Source organism: Branchiostoma belcheri, unplaced genomic scaffold, assembly GCF_001625305.1.
Source record: "Branchiostoma belcheri isolate BF01 breed outbred unplaced genomic scaffold, Haploidv18h27 scaffold48, whole genome shotgun sequence".
Taxonomy (NCBI): Eukaryota; Metazoa; Chordata; class Leptocardii; order Amphioxiformes; family Branchiostomatidae; genus Branchiostoma; species Branchiostoma belcheri.
Window position 1 is genome coordinate 881,885 of NW_017804109.1, and position 23,581 is coordinate 905,465.

A 23,581-nucleotide genomic window follows, 5' to 3' on the forward strand; every position below is an offset into this window, starting at 1 on the left:
GGGGGGGACTCGCGACAGGTAATTAGACAGCTCGAAACATTGGCGGCCAAATCCCACCATTAATTGTCATCAAAGTTTGATCAGTGGACGCTGCCCCATTACTACATACACTACCTGCATGTTAGGCCATGTTGATTTGATTATATGGATGACATCCACGCGCGCATGAATTTTCGGCCGTTTCCAAACAAGTTTTCAACCATACTGTAAATCGTACAAAACAGTTGCAAAATGAGCAAATATATACCGTGAGTTGAAAAAAAAATATTGGAATGCCAAAATCAAACAAAAATGTAAAAAAATGAGTTTGAAGACTAGATTATTCGCCAAACCATACTATCATGTGTCATTTGTTCAACCTTCATGACCACGTAGATTTCATAATGAAAGCAACTTTATTTTTGGCCAAACTTTTTATTTCATTCGCACGCTCGCATTAGTTTTGGGGTTCCCAGGGGATGTCATCCATATAATCAAATCAACATGGCCTTACTACATACACTACCTGCATTTTTACTGCTGGGTGGAATTCTAGCGGAATGACAGGTATTCCCGTGCGGATCGCGCTTCATAATTACGGTAAAGCGTTTAAGACTGCCAAATCATTGTTAATTGTCCTCCCCTTATCAAATATTTAGCAGGGAGGGTGCCTAACTATCTCTCCCGGGGGAGATACTAGTACCTGCTCACGGCCAGACTGGGGCTTGGTCGGGCGCAAGATTTCTTTTTTGTTGCTTTACAAATGTATTATGTTTACCGAAGGAAAACATATTGTTTTTGCTCAGTTTCCTCTTCTTCTCCAGACAGCGACCTCTGACCTGAATCAATGCTGTGTCTGTTACCATGGTAACTAGTGTTGGGTTACACCATGTTGCAATTTTATAGCAGGAGGGATTTAGACTCCTGTCTGACCACATATATGAATGTGTTTGAGTAAGAAGTAACAGAGCAGACCATATGCGAATGTAAACATGGTGTTAATTTTTTTTCAAATGCGCGACACGATGGTAGTTTGAGATCTTGAGTAGCCTGGTAAACAACCTACTGAGGATCTCAGTACAGAAAGTGCAGTTAAAGGCCTGGGTGCCAGGCTACGGAAGGCTCACTAATATCGCCCATGTTTAAATTAGAAACCATTATTTCTAATTGGGTGGGCAAGACAAAAAAACACAGGGGAAAATGGGGGAAACTAATAGGTCTACTTTCATCTCCATGAAGAAATTATAAATAAATTGTATGTAATTGGGGTTGTCTTTTTTTCTTTGTAACACTTTGTTATATCATCTATATTGTTTACTGGTTTTTATTTAGTTATGTTGTTATGCATGTGGTTTCAGTTATTTTGTTCTTTGTGCCATGCTTTCTTTTGTGTGAATTTTGGAAACAATAAAAAGAGTGATTTATAAAAAAAAATATCGCCCGCGTCGCTCCCCATATTTGGTGGAACATCGTTTTTTATTTAACTGATGAACCTTGATGCGTTCAGCGTGCTCTAGTTTCGCCAGGCGCGCCACAGGTCAGCTTGTTTCAGCGGCCGGAGTCCACCGGGACAGTTTAACTACATCAGGTATGCAGGGAATCTGCGGATAATGAAGGAAAATCTACAAAACGCCATTTTGGCCCTCCATTTGGAAACATCATATTAGTTCGGCAGATTGGAAAGACGTCGCGCATTTGTCATATGGATCATTACCAAGGACAGGTCGTTTTGGTGGTGGCAGCAAAAACGCAAATCGAGGAATTTCCAAACAATTTTTTTTATTAACATGTAATTACTGCTTCTGTATCTGTATCTGTATAGCCGGTATAACCGCCTTTCGGCGTAACACACCAGCTTCGCAGGCACGCGGCGCGGCGGCAGCTGGTTTGCAACTCTTTCGAACTATGTGTGGAAAGAATAAAAAACAATAAAACTGAAAAAACAATAAAAATGAAAAAAAATAAAATAAAAATGAAATGTATCCTCTTTGATATAGCTACAATATAATCTCAGGTTTTCTTTGAATGCCATAAAGGGCACAGAGCTGAATTTTTAAGTGAAATATTTTAACCAACACTTTCTACATAAGTTTAAGTAAAGAAAATCAAGTTGAAATAGCCAACAAAATAACAAGTCAATTTATTTGTACATTAATTCTTTATTATATTCATACCATTACGAACGTAATTTTTAAAGTGTTTTCCTTATTTTCTTATTTCTTTATGATTAAAGAAGTTAAAGGAGAGTTTGTCCTTCGATGACTGGCAAAATTATTTAAGGGGCTAGCACAAGTCTGTCTTTGATAATATTACAATCGAGTGGGACATTTTTTTCTAATAACAACGCAGATATATATAACAACGCAGATATATATATATAGTATATTCTTGCATTTTGGGGAATTATTGCATGTAAATATATATTCAAATCTGTCTCTAACATCGAGTCTCTTGAAACCTGTTGTACTTGAGTCGAGAGATGTGAATAACAAGTCTACAAAACTCAGTATCAAAACCCCTCAGAAGCCTGCACACGAGGCTAAGCGGAGGCTGTTGGTAGTCAGGTACCAGGCTGAATAAATAGTAGAAATCGGCATAAAAAAAGAATGTAGCTGGCCAGGGGAGTGCATATGCTGGCAAACTGGACCCTCTATGGCTGGCTAACTCTCCTGGCCAGCTACATTCCTTTTAGGCCGATTTCTACTATTTATTCAGCCTGCAAAGGAGTCTGTTGGAGACTAGCTGCCCGGTGATTTAGTGAAAAACATGCCCCCAGGGCAGAGTGTGACCCGAACATGATAGGGTCAGCGGCCGGTCCAGCGGGAGGAGGACTGATGCTGAATTATGAATATCTTCATCTCTCCATCTGTCTGACCGCACCAAAAATTATCGCATCATCAAGGCCAGACAAATGCTTTTATAGCGATGTTTTTACTAAATGAACAAAGAAAGGGACCTGGAAATAATGTTTATGATATCTTTATCTACTAGACTTGCGGTACTGTTCATATGGTATGAAAATAACATATGAAAATAACAACATAAAGAAATAAACAAGGCAGGATGGTTTTATGCCGTTTTAGTGTGGCCAAATGAACATAGATCGAGACCTGGATCTTGAGACAAAACTAACGTTTCTGACATCATTATCGACTAGCGTACTGTTCATATGATAAGTAGCATGGTAAATATCAAAGAAATATGGGAATATGTTTTTTTTCTAAATGAACATAGATCTCGACCCAAATCTTGAGACAAAAATAATGTTTCTGAAATCATTATGACTAGACTAGATGTACTGTCCGTATGAGAGTTAGCATGGAAATAACAAAAGAAATAAACTGACCGCGTCATAAATTACCGAGATGTGCGACTCATCAGGGCCAGACAGATGATTTTATAGCGATGTTTTTTTTTTAATGAACAAATGAAAGAACCTGTAAATAATGCTAGACTATTGGTACTGTTCATATGATATGAAAATAACATATGGAAATAACAAAATAAAGAAATAAACTCATCAAAACCAGCATATGTTTTACCGTTTTTTTCCAAATGACTGACATAGATCGCGACCTGGATCTTGAGACAAAAATAATGTTTCTGGCATCATTATCGACTAGCTTGCTGTACTGTTCTCAAATGAACATCAGATCGGAGTCTGAATCTTGAGGCAAATGTTTTTGACATCATTATCGACTAGGCTACATCGTAACTATACAGGCTGATGTGAGCAAAGTGAGTGGGTAACAACAACAAAAAAAATAAACTGGTCACTCAGGATGTTTTCATACGGGTTTTATTTTGCCAAATGACATATCAATGACTGGGGCTGTACAGTTGACCACCTCTACATAAGGACCACCTGGCCATTGATATACAGCCATACCTATACAAGTGACCACCTCTACATAAGGACCACCTGGCCATTGATATACAGCCATACCTATACAAGTGACCACTTCTGTACCACGTGGCCAATGTGACCACTTTTTTGGTGGTCCCTTCTATGATTTTGACACAAGCACTAAGAATCCTGTCCATAGTGACCACCTGTCCCCATAGAACAGATTTTATTGGTCCCAAAGGAGTGCGCAAAAGATACACGTAGAAGCGTAATAAAGTCTCAAAAGTATCTAAATAGTCAATTTTCCTAGCCTCTATCAGGCTTCGGGAGGTGGCGGAAGAGTACAAATCGGCCAAATAAAGAGATAACATGCCAGGGGAGTTGGCAAACAGTTCTCTCTACTGGACCAACTCCCCTGGCATGTTATCTCTCTATTTGGCCAATTTCTGTACACTTTATTTCATAAGCGAGACCATATCATCAATACATGACCATTGTAACCCATATATTGTCTGTATAGATAGTAGTTCGTAGTAAGAAATATAATAAGATAGTTTAGTTTTGTAGTATTGTTGTCTCACTGCCACACTTTGTACCATGTACGATTGTCGAGCATTAAAGTTCTTTTATTCATTCATTTTCCGTCTATGCCGCTGCCTTACTCCGGCCTCCAGTGGCCCTCCCTCCACTTCTTGGCAAAAGTTTTTCGTCCATCCGCACGCGTCGCACCACCGCCACTTTAACTCCTAATAGAACTGTTACTTTGAACATCAAACGTGCATTTGGCTACCGAAACCAACTGCCCTGGCATGTTATCTATCTATTTGGCCGATTTCTACTCTTTCCAGCCGCTTCCCGAAGCCTGGTAGAGGCTATTTTTTTCGAATTCCGTCTATGCCGCTGCCTTACTCCGGCCTCCAGTGGCTCTCCCTCCACTTCTTGGCAAAAGTTTTTTTTCGTCCAGCCGCACGCGTCGCGGCACCGCCACTTTAACTCCTAATAGAACTGTTACTTTGAACATCAAACGTGCATTTGGCCATAATGACTGCTGCGGCATTAATTACCCCTTCTAATGGCGCGATGCATCAGCGGACATCCCGCGCGTCCAAAGGGAACCCGGTAAGCCGCTAAAACTGTGCGATATTAATCTGCTCAGCACAGCCTTAATTCAAACATAATTCTCCCCACTGATGAGAGCGCGAGCCGAGATGGGGAAACTGAGGCCCTAATTCCAGCCGCGTCGCTTTAACGAGTTTCTGGCCTCCTTAATGAGCGCTGGCCTAACATTTTGGGTGATTAACCAGGACGGATAATTGCAGAAATTTCAGCTCGTCGGGAGGTAATTGATGGGAATAGCCCCCCGGCATCTGCATATGAATGACCGTCAAAACAAAATTGCGGAGAAGTGGGCTTCTCTCCGCCCGTCGTGCCGTCATTAGCGCGAGGCCCGGGATCAGATTCTGCGGGTATTAATTTAGCAGCCCCAAACTAAATGACCAGGAAAAAGATTTGGAAGGGCCTGGGAGATGGGGGTATAATTATATAAGTGTTCCATTACTGGCGGAGACGGTGATATGCATATTAGATGGCGAGCCGTAACGAGAACTTTGTCCTTGCCGTTCGAATCTTCAGAATTAAGTTTCTATTCGGCTGAGAGCGCCTTGGAGAGCCGGGCAAAGCCTCCCATTTGTCTTGCCCGTCTGAACTTTTCTCGGTCAGAAATATCACATAAATAATGGACCGCCGGCCCTGGCTGAGGTGGCCGGGGGTTGAACATTTCCATAACATGTTTAAGAACATAAAAGCATAAATTATCCGGGTGGCCGGCTTCTTGGGGTACCGCTGATGGGATTAAAAACGGGGGGTACATTCAGCGGGAGAAATAATTTTCCGTTTTGCGGGAGCCCGGGTTGTCTCCCCTCGGGGCGGGTCAGTACTTAGTACCCTAACCAACTCGGCGGGTTTTAACGAGCCCGCTCCCTGCGCTAACATGGTCAGGACTGATAACACTGTGCTCTAATGCACTGCGCGCTTAATCCAATAGCCGAGTGTCAACAACGAGACTTATCAGGAGTGATTTACCGTCCGTGCAAATCGCCAGGACAGGGCCGATTATCTGCAGGGTCTCTGTCTGTCTGAAATCACTCCGGACGGATCCGGGTGAGGATGGGTGAGGATGGAAACCGCTGACCCAAATTCTCTGCCAGCTGAATACTGTACTGTACGACAACAAAAGACGGGAATCAGAGGGTCACCATGTCTGTCTATTACTTGTCTCAAAGTTTGATCCAGACTCTTAAAAGTTTGGTTGCTGGTATAGGTTGTGGTCCTGGACCAGTGTGAATGGATTTTTTAAAGATCCACCTACCTATATTGACGGAGTATCTGTAAAGCTAAGGACAATGAAAATCTGTTCAAACACACCTGACAAAAGGGGTGAGGGGGGGAGAGAGTCGTGCAAATCGCCAGGACAGGGCCGATTATCTGCAGGGTCTCTGTCTGGTGCTGGAATCGCCCCGGACGTGGAGGGGTGAGGATGGAAACCGCTGACCCAAATTCTCTGTCAGCTGAATACAGCAACAAAAGGCATGGATAGGAGGGTCACCAAGTCTGTGTAGTACTTTTAAGTTGCCTCAAATTTGGTCCATCGTCTTGTCCTGAAAGTTTCACGGTTGTTCATGACTTTACTACACTCTCCTTACAGTTACAGGTGTTGAAACCGCTGACCCAAATTCTCTGCCAGCAGAATACAGCAACAAAAGGCAGGGATAGTAGGGTCACCAAGTCTGTATAGTACTTTTAAGTTGCCTCAAATTTGGATCACCATCTTGTCCTGGAAGTTTCACGGTTGTTCATGACTTTACTACTCTCCTTACAGTTACAGGTGTTGTTGAAACCGCTGACCCAAATTCTCTGTCAGCTGAATACTGTACTGTACACCAACAGACGGCGATCAGAGGGTCATCAAGACTGTCTATTACTTTTAAATCTCAAAAGTTTGGTCTTTGGTTTCAAAACTACTGGACCAGAGTTTTGAAATACATTGTACTTGCAGGTGTTAAAACCATGCACTGACCCAAATTCTCTGTCAGCTGAATACTGTACTGTACGCCAACAAAGGCTGGGAATCTGAGGGTCATCATGCCTGTCTATCACTTGTTAAGTCTCAAAGTTTGGCTGCAAAAGTACTGGTATAAGTATTTTGTGGTCCTGAACCAGAATTTTGAAATACACTATGGAGCTCGCTGACCCAAATTCTCTGTCAGCTGAATACGCCAACAAAAGGCATGGATAGGAGGGTCACCAAGTCTGTATAGTACTTTTAAGTTGCCTCAAATTTGCACCATCAACTTGTGCCGAAAGTTTCACGGTTGTTCATGACTTTACTACACTATCCATACAGTTACAGGTTTTGTTGAAACCGCTGACCCAAATTCTCTGCCTGCTGAATACTGTACTGTACACCAACAAAGGCAGGGAATCAGGGGGTCATGTCTGTATATTACTTTAAAGTCTCAAAGTTTGGTTGCAAAAGTACTGGTATAAGTATTTTGTGGTCCTGGACCAGAATTTTGAAATACACTATGGAGCTCGCTGACCCAAATTCTCTGTCAGCTGAATACGCCCACAAAAGGCAAGAACTGGAGGGTCATCAAGTCTTTTATGTCTCAAAGTTTTGTTGCAAAATGTTGGACCAGAGTTTTGAAATACACTATTCTTACAGGTGTTGATGCGGGCTGACCCAACAAACTGCTAGCCTGAGTGTCAGCCTTGTTAACTTTCGTCCGCTCCCCAAGATCCGCTACCGCACTGCTGAATACGTCAATAAAAAGCAGGAATCAGCGGGTCATCAAATCTGTCTATTACTTATAAGTTTCAAAGTTTGATTTCAAAAGTACTGGTCCTGGCCCATCATTTTGTAAGAGTTTCACGGATGTTCATGACAAATACACTACAGGTGTTGTTGCGCGCTGACCCAGATTTTCAACCAGCTGAATACACCAACAAAAGGCTGGATGGAAGGAGGGAGAGGGTCAGGCAATCTGTGGATTACTAAAAGTCTCAAAGAACCCAAAAATCAAGACCATACCATGTCAAGGACAAAAGATACAAAAACCGGAAGTTCTGCTGCAGTAACAAGGCCAGCCACCAGGAAGCCCAAAATCGACCTTGACCTTTGCCTACCCAACACCTACCCACATACCAAATATCATTTAAGTTCATCCAAAGGTTCAAAAGTTATGCTGGCCGCAAATGTCCGGAAACAAAAAAACACACACACACACACAGACAGACAGACACAGACTTAACCAGTCCAGTTTTTTGACTGAGCAACACATTGATGTCCCCCTGCCTTGTACCCCGTGGTACTTTGTGGTCCGTCACCAGTGCGAGTTTCAGATTGATTAATATACCATTGTGTAACTTGCATGTACCTACATGTACCTGTACATGTATATGTCCCCCCAGCCTTGCCCTGTGGTACTTTGTGGTCCGTCACCAGTGCGAGTCCCAGATTAACATACCAGTGTGTATCCTGCCTACACATTGTACATCTTCCATGTGCCACTGTGAAAAACAATGACGATTCCAGTCCAGTTTTTTGACTGAGTACGTTGATGTCCCCCTGCCTTGTACCCCGTGATACTTTGTCGTCCGTCAACAGTGCGAGTCTCAGATTAACGTACCAGTATTAACCTACCTTCCTACCTACACAAGTTACTACATGTACTTTAAAATTAAAATGGTGAAAACCAGTTCAGTTTCCTCATTGATACATGTGCCCTGATGTCCCCTAGCCTTACCCCGTGGTAGCTTGTGGTCCGTCACCAGTGCGAGTCCTATTTTTAACACCTGTGTGTAACTTGCCTACCTATACACTTTCAAATTCAAAATGTGAAAAACAGTGACGATTCCAGTCCAGTTTTTTGACTGAGTACGTTGATGTCCCCCAGCCTTGCCCTGTGGTACTTTGTGGTCCGTCACCAGTGCGAGTCCCAGATTAATGATCCCGCAGACCTTCCATTGCCGCCGCTAATCCCCGGGCTGATCCCGACCAGGACGCCGAATGACAATCGACGTTACAGATATTGCGGAGATTTGGCTGATGGCTCGGCCATGATTGTCGGCAAGAGCACAATCATCAGCGACATTCAACACAAATTGGAGCACAGTTCAGGGAGGAACGACGAAGAAACGGATTACACACACACACAAAATGGGAGAAGGAAAATCTTTAAATTTACTAAAGCAGAAGTATGTATACCTTAGAATATAGAAAATATTCTAGTATATACCACTTGTATTACAATCTTTCAGTTCATGATTGTCACAATTATCAGGGACATTCAACACAAATTGGAGCACAGTTCAGGGAGGAACGGATCACACACACATGCAAAAATGGACACAGGAAAGTATATGTAAATATACAATCTTAAATTTGAAAAACAACTACATAAATTCTTCATTTCTGATTGTCATAATCATCAGGGACATTCAACACAAATTGGAGCACAGTTCAGACAGGAACGGATCACAGACATGCAAAATGGACACAGGAATATCTTTAAAAGATTGTAAAATTTACTATGACAGAAGTAAACACAATCTTCACACATGTACATTTCTGTTCATGATTGTCATAATAATCAGACATTCAACACAAATTGGAGCACAATTCACAGAAAAACGATGAAGGAACAGCTTACACACATGCAAAATGGGAGAAGTCTTTTACTAGGACATTATGTAAATACAATCTTAAATTAGAAAAACCCACTACCCTCTTCATACCTGTAGTATAATTTCTGTTCCTGATTGTCACAATCATCAGGGACATTCAACACAGATTGGAGCACAATTCTGGGAGGAACATATCACACACATGCAAAATGGACACAGGAAATCTTTTACTACTACAGAAGTAAACATAATTTACTACCTTCTTCATACATGTGTTATCATTTATGTTTCTGATTTTTGTAATCATCAGAAGGATTCAAAACAAATTGGGGGAGCAACGACAAAGGAACGAATCACACACACACAAAATGGGAACAGGGAATTCTTTAAATTTACTGCACATTCTTGGATTAAAGAATCTACCACCCTTCTCCAAACATGTATTATCATTCCTGTTTTTGACTGTCACAATCATTAGCAATGAATCTTTTACTACCGCGGCTACATTAGAAAATCTATTTCATGTCACTATCATAATGTTAGAAAATGCACTGAAAGAATGAGTCAAACACAGCATATTGGCAGAAGCATTTTTACTACAGAAATAAACAGCATACACAATCTTAGATTAGAAAATCTATACATACATGTACATGTATCTAAAGCTAGTGGAAGCACTCCTTTGATAGCTTTTCATTATATCATTTTCTCAAAAAATGTACTAAAAATATGTTACTTTTTATTAGTACGATGTATTTCTTGATTAAGACTTACCATAATACGTTTAACCATTCTAGAGTATCATAATTTATCACTCTGCATTAACAACAGTAGTATATATGTTCATGATTGTCAATAAGATCACAATCAACACAATATTCCACACAAAATGACCAAAGGCAGCTCTTTACTACAGAAATAAACAGCATACAATATTAGATTAGTATTAAAAAAAATGCCCGATCACAAAAATGTATCAAAACCCATTGTTACCGTAGTACATAGAACTGTTACAGGTATAGTACATGCATAATGTACATAACAGATCATTTCTGTAACTACATACAAAATGTGCACAAAAAAAGTACAATCTTGGGTAGAAAAGCTAGTGGAAGCTTTGTTTTATTCTAATTTCACTATCATGTCAAGTAAGAAAATGTATTAAAAAGCAACTACAACTTCAGTAACTATCAACCAAGAACAGTAACAGAATATTGTATTAAGTTTATTTTCTGTTAATAGCAATACACAATATTCTTGATAAATGATTTATATCTCTGTATATCATAGATGTATATGATAACACCAGAGTAGATTTTCCACAAGCACAGGCAACAGCATAATTAGTTGGCACAGAACACATGCAACACTTGTTAGTATCATTCAGCACACAGTAAGAGTAAAATAACTGGATTAACATCAAACAAAGCTTAGCTTGGAACACTGGTTCAAAATCCTATCTCTAATCTGCACTTGTGTTGATACAACACTGAATACTTTTTAAAGCAACAAGATACAAAAATAGCTAAAAATGCACTACTGCAAGCACTCTATTAGTAGACTATGGTACAACACATTAACTTCCATCTGCAATACAATGCTTATAACTGATTGTTAAGAAACCAGATTGTTCCACAATTTCAAAATTACTTCAGTGGTGACAGCATGTTTCCTGCATTTTTATCTGACTTCTTTAATATCATAAGTAACATGTTAAGAGCCAATTGGTCATTAAAAATCATAATTTCTAATGAACTTCTGCACTCAAATATCTCAGTGACTATTTTTGATATTGTGAGACATTCAAAGTATGTAAATATGAAATTGCTCTTTCAGATAACATGAATTTTTACTGTGAATCAAGTTACAAATTAAAACATGGGGCTTCCTACAAGGTACAATATATGTAGTAGTATCTTCAATCCAAAGTTTGGGGAATCAATTCCCAAATTTGAAGTGACTTCTGTTATTCCATTCGCTAAAACAGAATGACAGAGAAAAACACAGTGTGCCTCAGGTCTGTCCGTTATCAGTCTTCTTGTGTCAGAGCTGATATTTCTGTCAGCATTTTTTTCTACATACCTAAATCCTGTGTTATTTTTTTTCTCCACCAAACTCATTCATCTGCCTAGGATCTTGTCCAATGACAATCTTCAAGGCCACACTTAAGTCAATTTCTGGGTTCTCTGATTTTTGAAAATAATGCCTAACTGGAAGGTCAACATGTGTAAGAACCAAGAAAATAATTTGGTGTGGCCCAAAGCCAACAAAACACCAATGAAAAAACTTTTTTTTTTCATACAACAAACGAACATACTATCCACACCTCTATGAATAGTCTATGGCAAGGTACTCAAAATAAAATCTTTCAAAGCTACAAAAATTAGCTTAATTAGTGAAAAAAAAGGTTCTGTAACCTTCAGCCTGCTATAGTAGCTGTTTTTCAACAAATTTGTATTGGTTATGGTTAAAGTTAGTCAGAAAGACTAGCTACTGCTCAAATCATCAACCTGACAAAAAAAAAATATAGCTAATTTTCAAATCACAGAACTGTGAGAATAAATATCTCTGCCCTTAATTCCACTTTACCAGTTCTTAACACAAATCCTGAAGAAAGACAAACCGATCTGTTTACATCGTGTTTCCATAACTCACTGCTTTTTTGTGACAAGCGTGGATTGTAAGAGATTTTGCTTGTCCATTTCACTGAATTTGTTTAGATTTATTGTCGGGTAACATTCAGATAAATTGACTCAACTCATTTTACTTCATCTGTTTTTTGGGGGGTGTAAATTTGTCAAAGCCAAAAGACATACATGCTGAGAAGTTGTAATCCCCAAAATACCAATATTGAAAGAATGAACCTCTTTTGGATAAATTTCAACGCTTTAGTTCTACACACTTAATCTTTGCTTTTTGTAAACAACATTGTTAACTGTTTTTCAAACCCTCATTTCAACATAATTAATGCTTTCTTCTTGCAATCATCGTTTACTAGATTGTCTTTGATAGCTTTTTCACTGACAGTAATAACCAGAAGCAAAATTAACTCAGTCTCATCAAAGATGGTCCCCTTTCATGTTCCTATCATCTACATAAATTTTCTAATGACCTTCTGAACTTTCTTTTGACAGGTCATTTTTTTCGTCCCAACAGAAGAGGTGATCATCATTAAACAAAATTAAGTCTAAAAACTACCTTCCTAGCTACCACCTAGAAACATTTTGGTGGCACATCTGTAGCCTCCGTAGCAGGCTTATAGAACTGGGGATTTGGTGGTCTTCAGCTGTTTTCTGATTAGCCCAGTTCAAAAAACGGGGGTAATTCAACCAGGTCGGCTATGTTGTCTATATGCAATCAGAAAATAGCACATAAAAGCTCCCAAGGACCCTGAAGACCCCCAAAACCCCCAGTTTTTGACATGCTATGGATGCTAGCACATCTGTACATGTATGTGTGCCCAAATTAAAAGCATATACCGTGGTCGTTAACTAATCTCTTAAAATTCTTTGTGTGATCTGCATTATTGTTTACTTCTTTTTCACTTGCCCCACCATTCAAACCCCAGACTCTGCCCATATTCATGAGCTGGGCTTTGTTTGCAAATGAAGAGGAAAATTCAATTATGGCCGTTTGCGGTCGCAGAAAACAATTCTGCCGCGTCCCTGGTCAACTCTTGGCCGTTGCCATGGCAGCAGTGGTTAGAAACAAAAGATCCGCGGGTGCACTGTTTGACTACGATTTTTTTGTTGGATACCTTTTGTTCAAACATGTCAAAGGACCCCCCTGACGTTCCCTTGCAAGCACGCATCATCAAAATTCACCCAAAATTGAGGGAAAAAGGTAAGAATGATTGTCCACACAATATGACCAAAGGCAGCTCTTAACTACAGAAATAAACATACAATACCACAATATCACAAGACCCCCGTGATGATTCCCTTGCGAGTAGCACCCATCATCAAAATTCACCCGAAATTGACGAAAGAAAAAAAAAGGGAAGAAAAACATGTATAATTGCAGGTGTAAGTGGGCCTCCCATTTTTTTTAATTGCACAATTTGGCACAATTGGATTTCTGCAGTAATTGCAGGGTTCCGAGCGTGGGAATAACAGCCAGCAGATTTATCTGCCATGGGAAGTATTAATACTTAATGCTGTCAAATTGCCTTAATGATAGCGGCAAACCCTGTTTTTAAGGGTAATTATCAGAGGATTCTTGTGCTCTATTCAGGATTAGGTAACCGAGAGGCTGGCCTCTCAAATATCTGGGAGCAAAAACACTGGAACTTAGATAGATGCCAATTATTGAAAAATGAAAGAATTGTGTTTTTTTTTTTTACATCTGTTTTTTTTAAAATCATGACTTGAGGTGTGTAAGACTATAACTGTAAGTTTTACTTGATAAAACAATAATAAAAGTGTCCGCAAAGCCAAATGTTCTGACTAGAACTTAGATAGATGCCAATTACTGATAAATAAATGAATTGTGTTTTTTGTAAGGCTCTTTTGTGTCACCTGCCCTGTTTACAATTAAGTGTGTTAGACTGAACTGAAAGCTTTACTTGACCAAATACAATCAAAACAATTCAAAGTGGCTGCTGTTCTGATTGAGAAAGATACAGTATTGTACATTAACATTTGGAAGACAGAGAGCTGATACAATAGATGGAGTACACTGCATGTTGTTATGCTTGAGTGCACACACAACTAACCGTTAGGCAGAGCCCTCTAGCAATCACAATGGTACTGCAGGCACAAGCATTCAAAGGGACCAAGGTAAGGCACTACTTTACACATGTTAGGCTGTGGTTAGATTTCAAGAGATTTTTCACAGCACTCAAGGAATTTCTTGATACTGTTTTCCCTAAACAACATATTTTTACGGAAGAAAATCTCACTCTGATTGTAAAGAACAATTCCATTTCCAGAAATTAATTGATGGCTTTTCCTTCTAACTATCTTTCCAAATCTACATATTTATATGCCTCCTCTGCAAAACTTTGGCAAATCCATCAGAACAAAAAAAAAATGTATCATCTGCAGAGATGTCATTCCATGACACCAAGTAATTTTCTTCATCTTCTGTTGCCAGGCAACGATCCCTTGATTGACAGCTCCAATCTCTGAGTTGACGTTCCGCTGCCCTTCGGCTGACAAGGTTGACAGGTCTCGTCGGAAGGATACGGAGATAGCGATCTGATTGGCTGACAGTGGTCATGTGATGGGCGTAAGGAGTCCCCCCTTCACCAAGGCGTCGTAGTGTTTCTCTCGGAATGTCTTTAAGAAAGCGCTCATCTTCCCAGGAATCTTTGTCTTGCTCACGAAACCTGGAGAACACAGAAATGGCGAAAAAATTGTGATATATTGGTGAAGTGACTAATTAAGTTCCTGAATTACAAAATTTTTCTTCCCAAAACAAACCTTACTACTATCCTTATGTACCCAAGATCAATGAACAAATAAAAACTAAGTAGATACTAGAGAAGTAACATCTGCAAAGCAAATGCATAATGTTTACCTTCGGACATGGTCTGCCCTGTTAATTTTTACTCAAACATATTCACATACATGTACTACTAGTATATGGTGACAGGAGCAGAGCAGACCATGAAGTTTGCAACATTATGTAACCCAACACCAGTCACCATGGTGACAGACGTCAACAAATCATGTCATTGGCCAGGTCAGAGGTTAGTGTTTGGAGAAGAGGAAATTGAGTAAAAACAATATGTTTTCCTTCGGTAAACATAAATATAACTACATATATACTATGGCCTTTAATAGTATTATATATTGGGGTTAATGAAACTGGCTTTTTAAATGTTTTTGACCTTCTTCCTGCTGCCTAACCCTGTGACCAACACAACTCTGGTGCCAAATGGCTACTTTAGCCAACAAAGACAAATGTAAGTTAATTTTCCAAAAACTTCACTGATAACAAACAGAATGCAATGCCAATTGTTGCTACCAGTAGGACATCCCACAACAACTATCATAGGATGCCTCAAAGGCCTGTTTTCATTTTTTATTTTCGTCCTGACCCTCTGACAACCAAGAAATCAAATTGGTGTGGCCTTATATAGCATTAGGCAGCAGGGAAAGGGTTAAAAAAGGAAAAAAACAAAGCATGGTTCTTCCGTGAGGGGGGAGGGCAGACGTCTGAAAGAGATAATTGTCCCACATTCCCAGACATGCAAAGTCCTCTCCAACCAGTTGCCATGGCAACGGCAGAGAGACAAAAGACCGACGTCCCACAAAGGGTGCATCTCCGCGCAGATGGCCCCGGCTCTTTAAAACAACATGCAAATTCCCAAACTCCGACAAGGGCAAAACAAATGGATTAAAGCAGGCGGCGTGAAGGAATTAGCACACGGACGCTAGCCTCTACCACTAGTACCAACCAGGCTTCAGGAGGCGGCTGGAAAGAGTAGAAATCGGCCAAATAGAGAGATAACATGCCAGGGGAGTTTGTCTGCTGGAGAGAACAGTTTGCCGCTCCCGAAACACTGTTCAAAGTGTATTTCTAAAGGTTTCAAGTTTCAAGTTTATTCATAAAAATCAGTCTTGCAGCCAGTGCACAAACATACACTGATTTTTTACAATTGTGTAGTAAGTACAAATACAAATTAACATTACAATATGTATACAGACAGTCAGACACACCAACAAACACATTACAAAGCCACACATGGGCACTGAAGTAAAGTCCAGAGAGTCCTGCAAATAAACCATTCTCTCTCTCTCTCTCTCCTCTCTCTAAAGTAGTGAGTGGAGAGCGCGCTAATTGTCGCATAAAGCCGAAACGGAGGGCACATTCTGAGGCAGGCTGGGAATTTTTGCGGAGCGTTTTCCCCGCTAATAAACGACCTTTCTCGAAGCCTCGGTTGAGCGGAGGTCGGCCAGGCAGTGACCCGGCGGCTTGCGTAACCCCCTGATCACCCTGACCCCTTGTACCGCCTCATTTTGCGCGGCCACTTTGCAAAGAAAACCCATCAAAATCATCCCTAAATTGGTTCTAGTTCGGCGGCCACGCTCGCTTGCCCAAATTGCATACTCTTGTCTGTCTAAACGCCTGACCCTGAGTCTTGGCCCCGCGCGGACGGCTCACACCCGAACAACCTCGCTAATTCACGCCACAATCTTCGTTTGACATCAAATTATCGACAACAGACTTTTGATGCGAGGATTTGCGGTCGTGAAAAAAAAGAAAACTGACGCAGTGATATCGCTGGCAAGCTCTAATCTTGGGGAGAGTTTCCCCTCGCGCCAAAGTCTTCCCATAACTGTGGGTCTGACGCGTTCTTCTCCAATTTACCTCCCCACTGATTTCAACTGTGCGCTTTCATTTGACATCAAATTACGGCGAATGGAACATGATGCAGGGATTCGCCATGCTTCCATAACCCAGGTAATGTCAGGACTATCGGACAGAAATGGAAATATAATTCGCCCTCGCTGTCACATGTGAAACACAGCGCGGGCTAAATTACAGACCTCAATATGGAAGACACAAGACTTTTGTGGAGAACTCAAAACAACTTAAAGTACAGAACTTTTAGATCCAGCTGATTCCAGCGTTAAAACACTTAAATGTACTAAATATAGGTTGTAGAAATTGGAGATAAAAGATAAGATAAAAATATCAGATGAGGTCTGACTAGTTTAACAAAAGGTAATCTAAATTACAGACCTGAATATGTAAGACACAAGACTTTTGTGGAGAACTCAAAACAACTTAAACTTAAAGTGGTATGGAACTTTTACATCCAGCATTAAAACACTTAAATTTGTAAGGACTTATCTCTCCTACTAAATATAGGTTGTAGAAATTGTGGAAACAAGATAAGATAAAATATCAAAGGAAGTCTGACTAGAGTGACACAAGATTTTGTAGTTTCCAAAGAAGTAACAGATTAAGTATATATAAAGAGAACATTGGATGTCTTGCCCCTATCTTGTTTTTTTTTTCAAGCAGCCATTGAATGTTTAAAGCAACTTAGTGGGGACACATTCAGTAAAATAATTAAAGGAGAGTCAAAAAACAAAAGAAAAGATTTCTTAAATCCACCTCCATTGATCTGAAAATGGAATAGTCCATGAGACCCCAAAGTCACTCATAATATCAGTGTACAAACACCTGTAAACCCACAGAGGAGACTAACCCTGTACCTACATGTTACATGTATCTACATTTACATGTATAACATTTGTAGATCCACAGAGGTGAGTGACCATGGCCATCCACATACAATGATACATTCACAAATTTCAGCTGTAAATATATGTACATGTACCAATACCTATTTACCCACAGTGATGACCACTGTGTTATATATATGATAAAATGTAGACATGTAGATCCACAGAGGAGAGTGATCATCTACATACATCAACACTTCAGTTGTAAATATACTCACACCTGTCGACCCACACTGGTGACTACTGTAACCACATCTATCTATAACAATGTAAATATTTGTAGATCCACCAAGGGGAGTGACCGTGACCATCCCAATACATCAAAACTTCAGTAGTAAATATACGGACATCTGTCGACCCACTGTGGTGAGTGACCCAATACCCACGTACAGGGCAGTGAAAGTGTCGATACACCTGGCCTGCAGGTGTGCAAGTGGACCAGGTGTGGGCTCACCTTGGCCCTGTAATGGACACCCCCCCTCTAGGGACGTGTGTTTGTCTTAGTCACACAAACTGGGCTACATTTCTTCAGCCTCTTCTAGAGCCAACCTTATGTTGGGCTGAACCAATTCATTTCATACTTCCTATGACCAAGGACATTTGTTGGAAAAAAAAAAGACTTACATGAAGACTTAACTTAGTCTTAGAGGAAAATCTGGGTCTGACTGTATTGACTCCTAACATTGTGACAATGTACAATGAGTCTTTCCCCTCCAACTTTGTTTTCATATTCTTCTGACCAGTTGAGCATTATATTATCAAGTCTGAGAACCAACAACTTTAATTGGTATGGCCTAAAGGTAGATACATGTACATGTACCTTTTGTACATATACAAGGTGTATTTACAGTTGCAATGTACTAGCTACAAATGTGTACATGTACCATTCATGTCACAAGAGACCAGGATTTAAAAGCTGAACATAAAACAAGTCATCATCATACCTGACTTACCTAACATACCTAACTTCTTGCCTGGTTATGTTGTTCGTTGTGGTTGCCTATTAAGCTAAACAAATTAAGACAATCTGATGTCCATAGCCAATAACAAACACTATATTATAATATTTGGAGTCTGTAACAAGAGATAGTTGTTTGTTGAACCTTTACAGAGCTAGCGAAGATGTGCTGTTCATTAAGGCTTTACAGCATAACTTGGGACTCTTAAAACAAATCCCACTACAAAATGTATATCAAATTAACACAATCTCAAGTCCATGTAACCAATGACAGCCCATATAATCGAAATCTGTGTAATCTTGTTTGGTTAAAGCATGGATGTTTGTCCTCTTATGTTTTATACCACAACCTGGGACCCTTAAAACAAATCCTTGTCCACAGCTTGCACAATAAAACACAATCTAAAGTCCATAGCCAATGTCAAACACTACATAATACGTACTGTGTAATGAGTGAATGTTGTTTGTTTGGGTAAAGCACGGATGTGTTGTCTTTTATACCATAACCAGGGACCCTTAAAAGAAATCCTGGTCCCCAGCTTGCCCGTAAAAACAAAAGCGAATTAAATCAACACATCTGAAGTCCATAGCCGATGACAACCACATCATATACTCAAAATCAGTAATGAGTGAGAGTTGTTTGTTTGTTTGGTTAAAGCACAGATATGTTGTCCTCTTATGTTTTATACCATAACTTGGGACTCTTAAAACAAATCCTCGTTCCCAGCTTGCCTGATAAAAACGAAGACGAATCAAATTAACACAATCTGAAGACCATAGCCGATGACAACCACGTAATATACTGGAAATCAGTAATGAGTGAGAGTTGTTTGTTTGGTGAAAGTGAAGGTGATCGGCCGTCTGCAGGTGAGTGATAAACAGAGAACGGCGCTCGTTAGATGAAACGCTGCCCCTGGACATCAGGGACTGCCGTTTATCCCGCCGTAAGGAGGCTGACGAAATAATAAACTTCAGGCCCAGGAAAAAAAATCTTGTGTTTCCTGTTTCCCGACCGACCCTAGAAAAAACTGCCTTTTTTCGTGTGGACCCCTGCAAGGGACATAAATTTTCGAGCAGGTCAACCTGGTTAGGCTAGGCCTAGGAAAGGCGCCTTCTTTTAAAAAATCCCTACCTACCGACCCCAATTTTTTCAGGACTGAAACAGGAAACACAACATTTTTTTCCTAGGCCTTAAGTTCAGTGGAAAAAAATGTTGTGTTTTAATTTTTTCAGGTTTTTCTGTCTGAAGACATATAAATGAATGTGTTTGAGCATGGTTTGAGTAAGAATTAACCAGACTGCATGCAAAGGTGAACATTATGCATGTTACCTTTCTAGATTTTTTACCTACAAAAAACATAAAACACAACATTTTTTTCCTAGGCCTACCAAAGTTCAGCGGAATTAATCAAAGGAGCCTTCTTTTCACCGAGAGCGGGCCGGTGTGACGGTGCCTTGGCGATATTCTTGCCACACTCCACACCTGGAATTTGCGAGGGGCACAGGTGTTCGCAACGATTATCTCCGACTTTGAAAATTCATAAGCGCCGTGTCAGAAGTCACATTTATTATTGGATGGAGGTGGATAGGAGTCGTTAAAAAAAAAGCTGGACAGAGAAGGTATATTAATACTGTATATTAAAAAGATGTGGCAAGTTTTAAGCCCTTAGCTATAGAGAATAAAAAGATACTGTTCTTACAAGCCTAAGAGTGGTACATAAACTTTGTGCATAAATATATAAAGTCATTTTCAAAGGGGAGTCAAAGGATAAGAAACCTTAACAAACCAGATATTTTTAAACAGATGAACAGATATAGATGTACATGTAGCAAAATGAATTATTACATGCACACAATTTCAAAATTCTCACTCACACATTCAAAATTAATTCTAATGTTAAAAACAAGTAAAAAATGACTAATAAACTGGTGGATGTCCCAACTACTAAGTACCTAATACCAGCCCAGAAGAGAACAAGGAATAGCCACGCATTCAAGTACCAGAGTTATCAACCAAGGATTGAGGTGTTCAAGAATTCATTCTTTCCTAGAACTATCGCAGAGTGGAACTCACTGTCACCAAGTACAGTAGGGGCACTGTCAATAGATAGCTTTAAACAATGTCTAGAGCTAGAAGTTCAAGGGTTAGGTGTAACAAGTCGATCGGTGTAATATAGCCAGCTGCCGCCGCGCCGCGTGCCTGCGAAGCTGGTGTGTTACGCCGAAAGGCGGTTATACCGGCTATACAGATACAGAAAACGGAATGTAGTGGAACAGTTACTAAAAGATATCCAAACAAATAGTCAGGCCAGAAACTGGAAACGTACCTACATGTAGAATTATCATATCTTGAAAGAATCATATAATTTTTATTTTACAGCCTTACTGACCAACCTACAAGTAAGAAGACAATGTTCACTGTAATTCACTACCAGGTCAGAAATTACAACATAATCAAGAGAAACAGGCCCAAATATTTCTTCCACTGTGGCCTAAGTTATACGGCCGAAGCCAAGGCATTTATGGACACCTTTTTAAGTGCCTAAATGAAGTGACCCCTGTGGCGTTAGGCCTTGGGGGAAGGAGGCTACCAGCTTTAATGTACAACTGAGATAAAAACATGCTTACTGATGTTCCTCTTTGTTCTTAGACACGGAATGACCCAGAGAAGTGAGTTATATCGGTGATTAGGAGAGACTGAAATCTTTTAGTCATAATGTGGCAAAACAGCAACAGATATAGAGCTGGTGCCTTAGTAAAAAATACTGCACTGAATTCCTAACATACTGAAACAGAAACTAGACATGTGTCCAACCTGCCACCAACGCTGCAAAACTAACAGCACAAATTAGCCTCTGAATGGTTCTTGATGGTTTTCGAAATAATATGCAATTTCTACATTTTTTAAAACCATTTTTAGCACTGCTGGTAAGCAACCTAGTGGTATGCTACATGTACATGAAACAGGTGTCGAATATGCCACCAACGCTGAGAGCTAACAGGACAAATGAGCTCCTAACCGTTCCTTGTTCCTTTCACCAGATAAAATTTACAGGCCAATCTACTATTTTTCTACTATTTTTTTTACTTTTTAGCACTTGTGTGTGGTATGCTATGAAACGGGACTTTATACATGTGTCCAACCTGCCACCAACGCTGAGAGCTAACACGACAAATGAGCTCCTAACCGTTCCTTGTTCCCTTCACCAGATACGTTACAAGCCAATCTACCTTATCGACGTGTCTGTCCACAGTAATCAGGATACAATATGTCAGTCTCGGCGTGTTAGCAGAACTGGGGCATCTCCCCACGCGTAGTGCCGGGTGCTGATGAACTGGACACAGAGTTAATGAAAAATATTTCATTTCTAATTCTTTTCTTTTTATGGCCACACCAAGTTAATTTGTTGGTTCACGGATTTGCCCGCTTCATTTTTTCTGATTTAGAATAAAAAGAATATTCAGGTTCTGAATCAATTCCATAATGCTCATATTATGAACTGGACACAGGCTTAATAAAAATATTTCTGATTCTTTTTAAGACCACGCCAAGTCATTTTTATGGATGACGTCCGCGTGCACATTGATTTTGGCCTGTTCCCAGAAAAAAAACACAAGAAATTCTGCTTCCTGTAACAATGACTAAAGAGTCAGGACAGTGGCGCAAATCGCAAGATTGGAAGATGTGATGGAAGGAAAGAAACAGGACAGGATGACAACTGCTGTTCCACTGATTTATTGCTGTTTTCATGATGAATAAAAGACTTGTTGGTCGTTACACTGTATTCTCTCATTCAATTTGTGTCCTAACATTTGTCGTCCCTTTGTATATATAAATATAAAATTTAGGCATCTTGTTTTTATCGGTCCTTCTGGTTTTTTTTTTTGTCTCTTCTCGTATTAATTTAGGGTCTCCAGAGGACGTCATCCATAAAATTTACTTGGTGTGGCCTTACGGCCAATACAGGTGACCACGGTCGAGTTTTCGGGGGGGGGGTGGGGGGTTGAGAAATAGAAATGATGAATGTGGATGGGGTGAAAACGGCGTAAACACTTTTGACGACGGACGCTTCGGAGGTGGTCACGGTGGTAACCGTGGCAACGGGATGATGACAGGATTTGTCGCGTCGCCCGTCAAAGTGACAGAAAAGCCGTCGGAAATCCGGTCCGAGTTTTTAACGACCCCGGGTTCGTCGGGTGGAATGAACTGTCAGGATGAGAAATGGTGAAAATGATGAGGAGAGGTTTTTTGATAATTACTGTCGGTCTGCATATAGTTGTGCTAGCCTCCATAGCATGCCAAAAACTGGGGGTTTTGGGGGGTCTTTGGGAGCTTTTATGTGCTATTTTCTGATTGCATATAGACAACATAGCCGGCCGGGTTGAATTACCCCCGTTTTTTGAACTGGGCTAATCAGAAAACAGCCAAAGACCACCAAACCCCCATTTCTATAAGCCTGCTACGGAGGCTAATCAGAAAACAGCCAAAGACCACCGAACCCCCAGTTCTATAAGCCTGCTACGGAGGCTAATCAGAAAACAGCCAAAGACCACCGAACCCCCAGTTCTATAAGCCTGCTACGGAGGCTATAGTTGTGCACTGTCTGTACATGTTGACCCGAAGTGTCACTGTTACCTTCTGCACAACCTAGATATGGTCTTATGGCTGGTCTCTCACCTGCTGCATGACCCTCGAGAGAGCCGTTACTGTGCCCAGATTCCCTCTAACCCCCATACAGATCCTCTACCCCCTGTAACACCCCCTTAAGATGTACCCTACATCCCCTCACTTCAGTCGCCCCTCTAACCCCCTTACAGATCCTCTACCCCCCTGTAAACTCCCCTACAGATGTACCCTACATCCCCTCACTTCAATCGCCGCTCTAACCCCCTCCAGATCCCCTACCCCCT

General features: G+C 40.4%; 1 protein-coding gene across 2 annotated transcripts in view; it reads right to left on the reverse strand.

Moving 5' to 3' along the window:
• Nucleotides 1–13,767: 13,767 nt before the first annotated feature.
• LOC109479368 (thiamine-triphosphatase-like) overlaps nt 13,768–23,581 on the reverse strand; it is a 106,315-nt gene continuing 96,501 nt past the window's right edge. Inside the window, exon 2 of one of the 2 annotated variants that reach the window (XM_019781323.1) lies at nt 13,768–14,840. In XM_019781323.1, coding sequence (XP_019636882.1) covers nt 14,728–14,840 — 113 coding nt within the window. In that variant the 3' untranslated portion in view covers nt 13,768–14,727. The remainder of the gene's footprint in view (nt 14,841–23,581) is intronic. The other variant, XM_019781324.1, reaches the window with a different exon arrangement.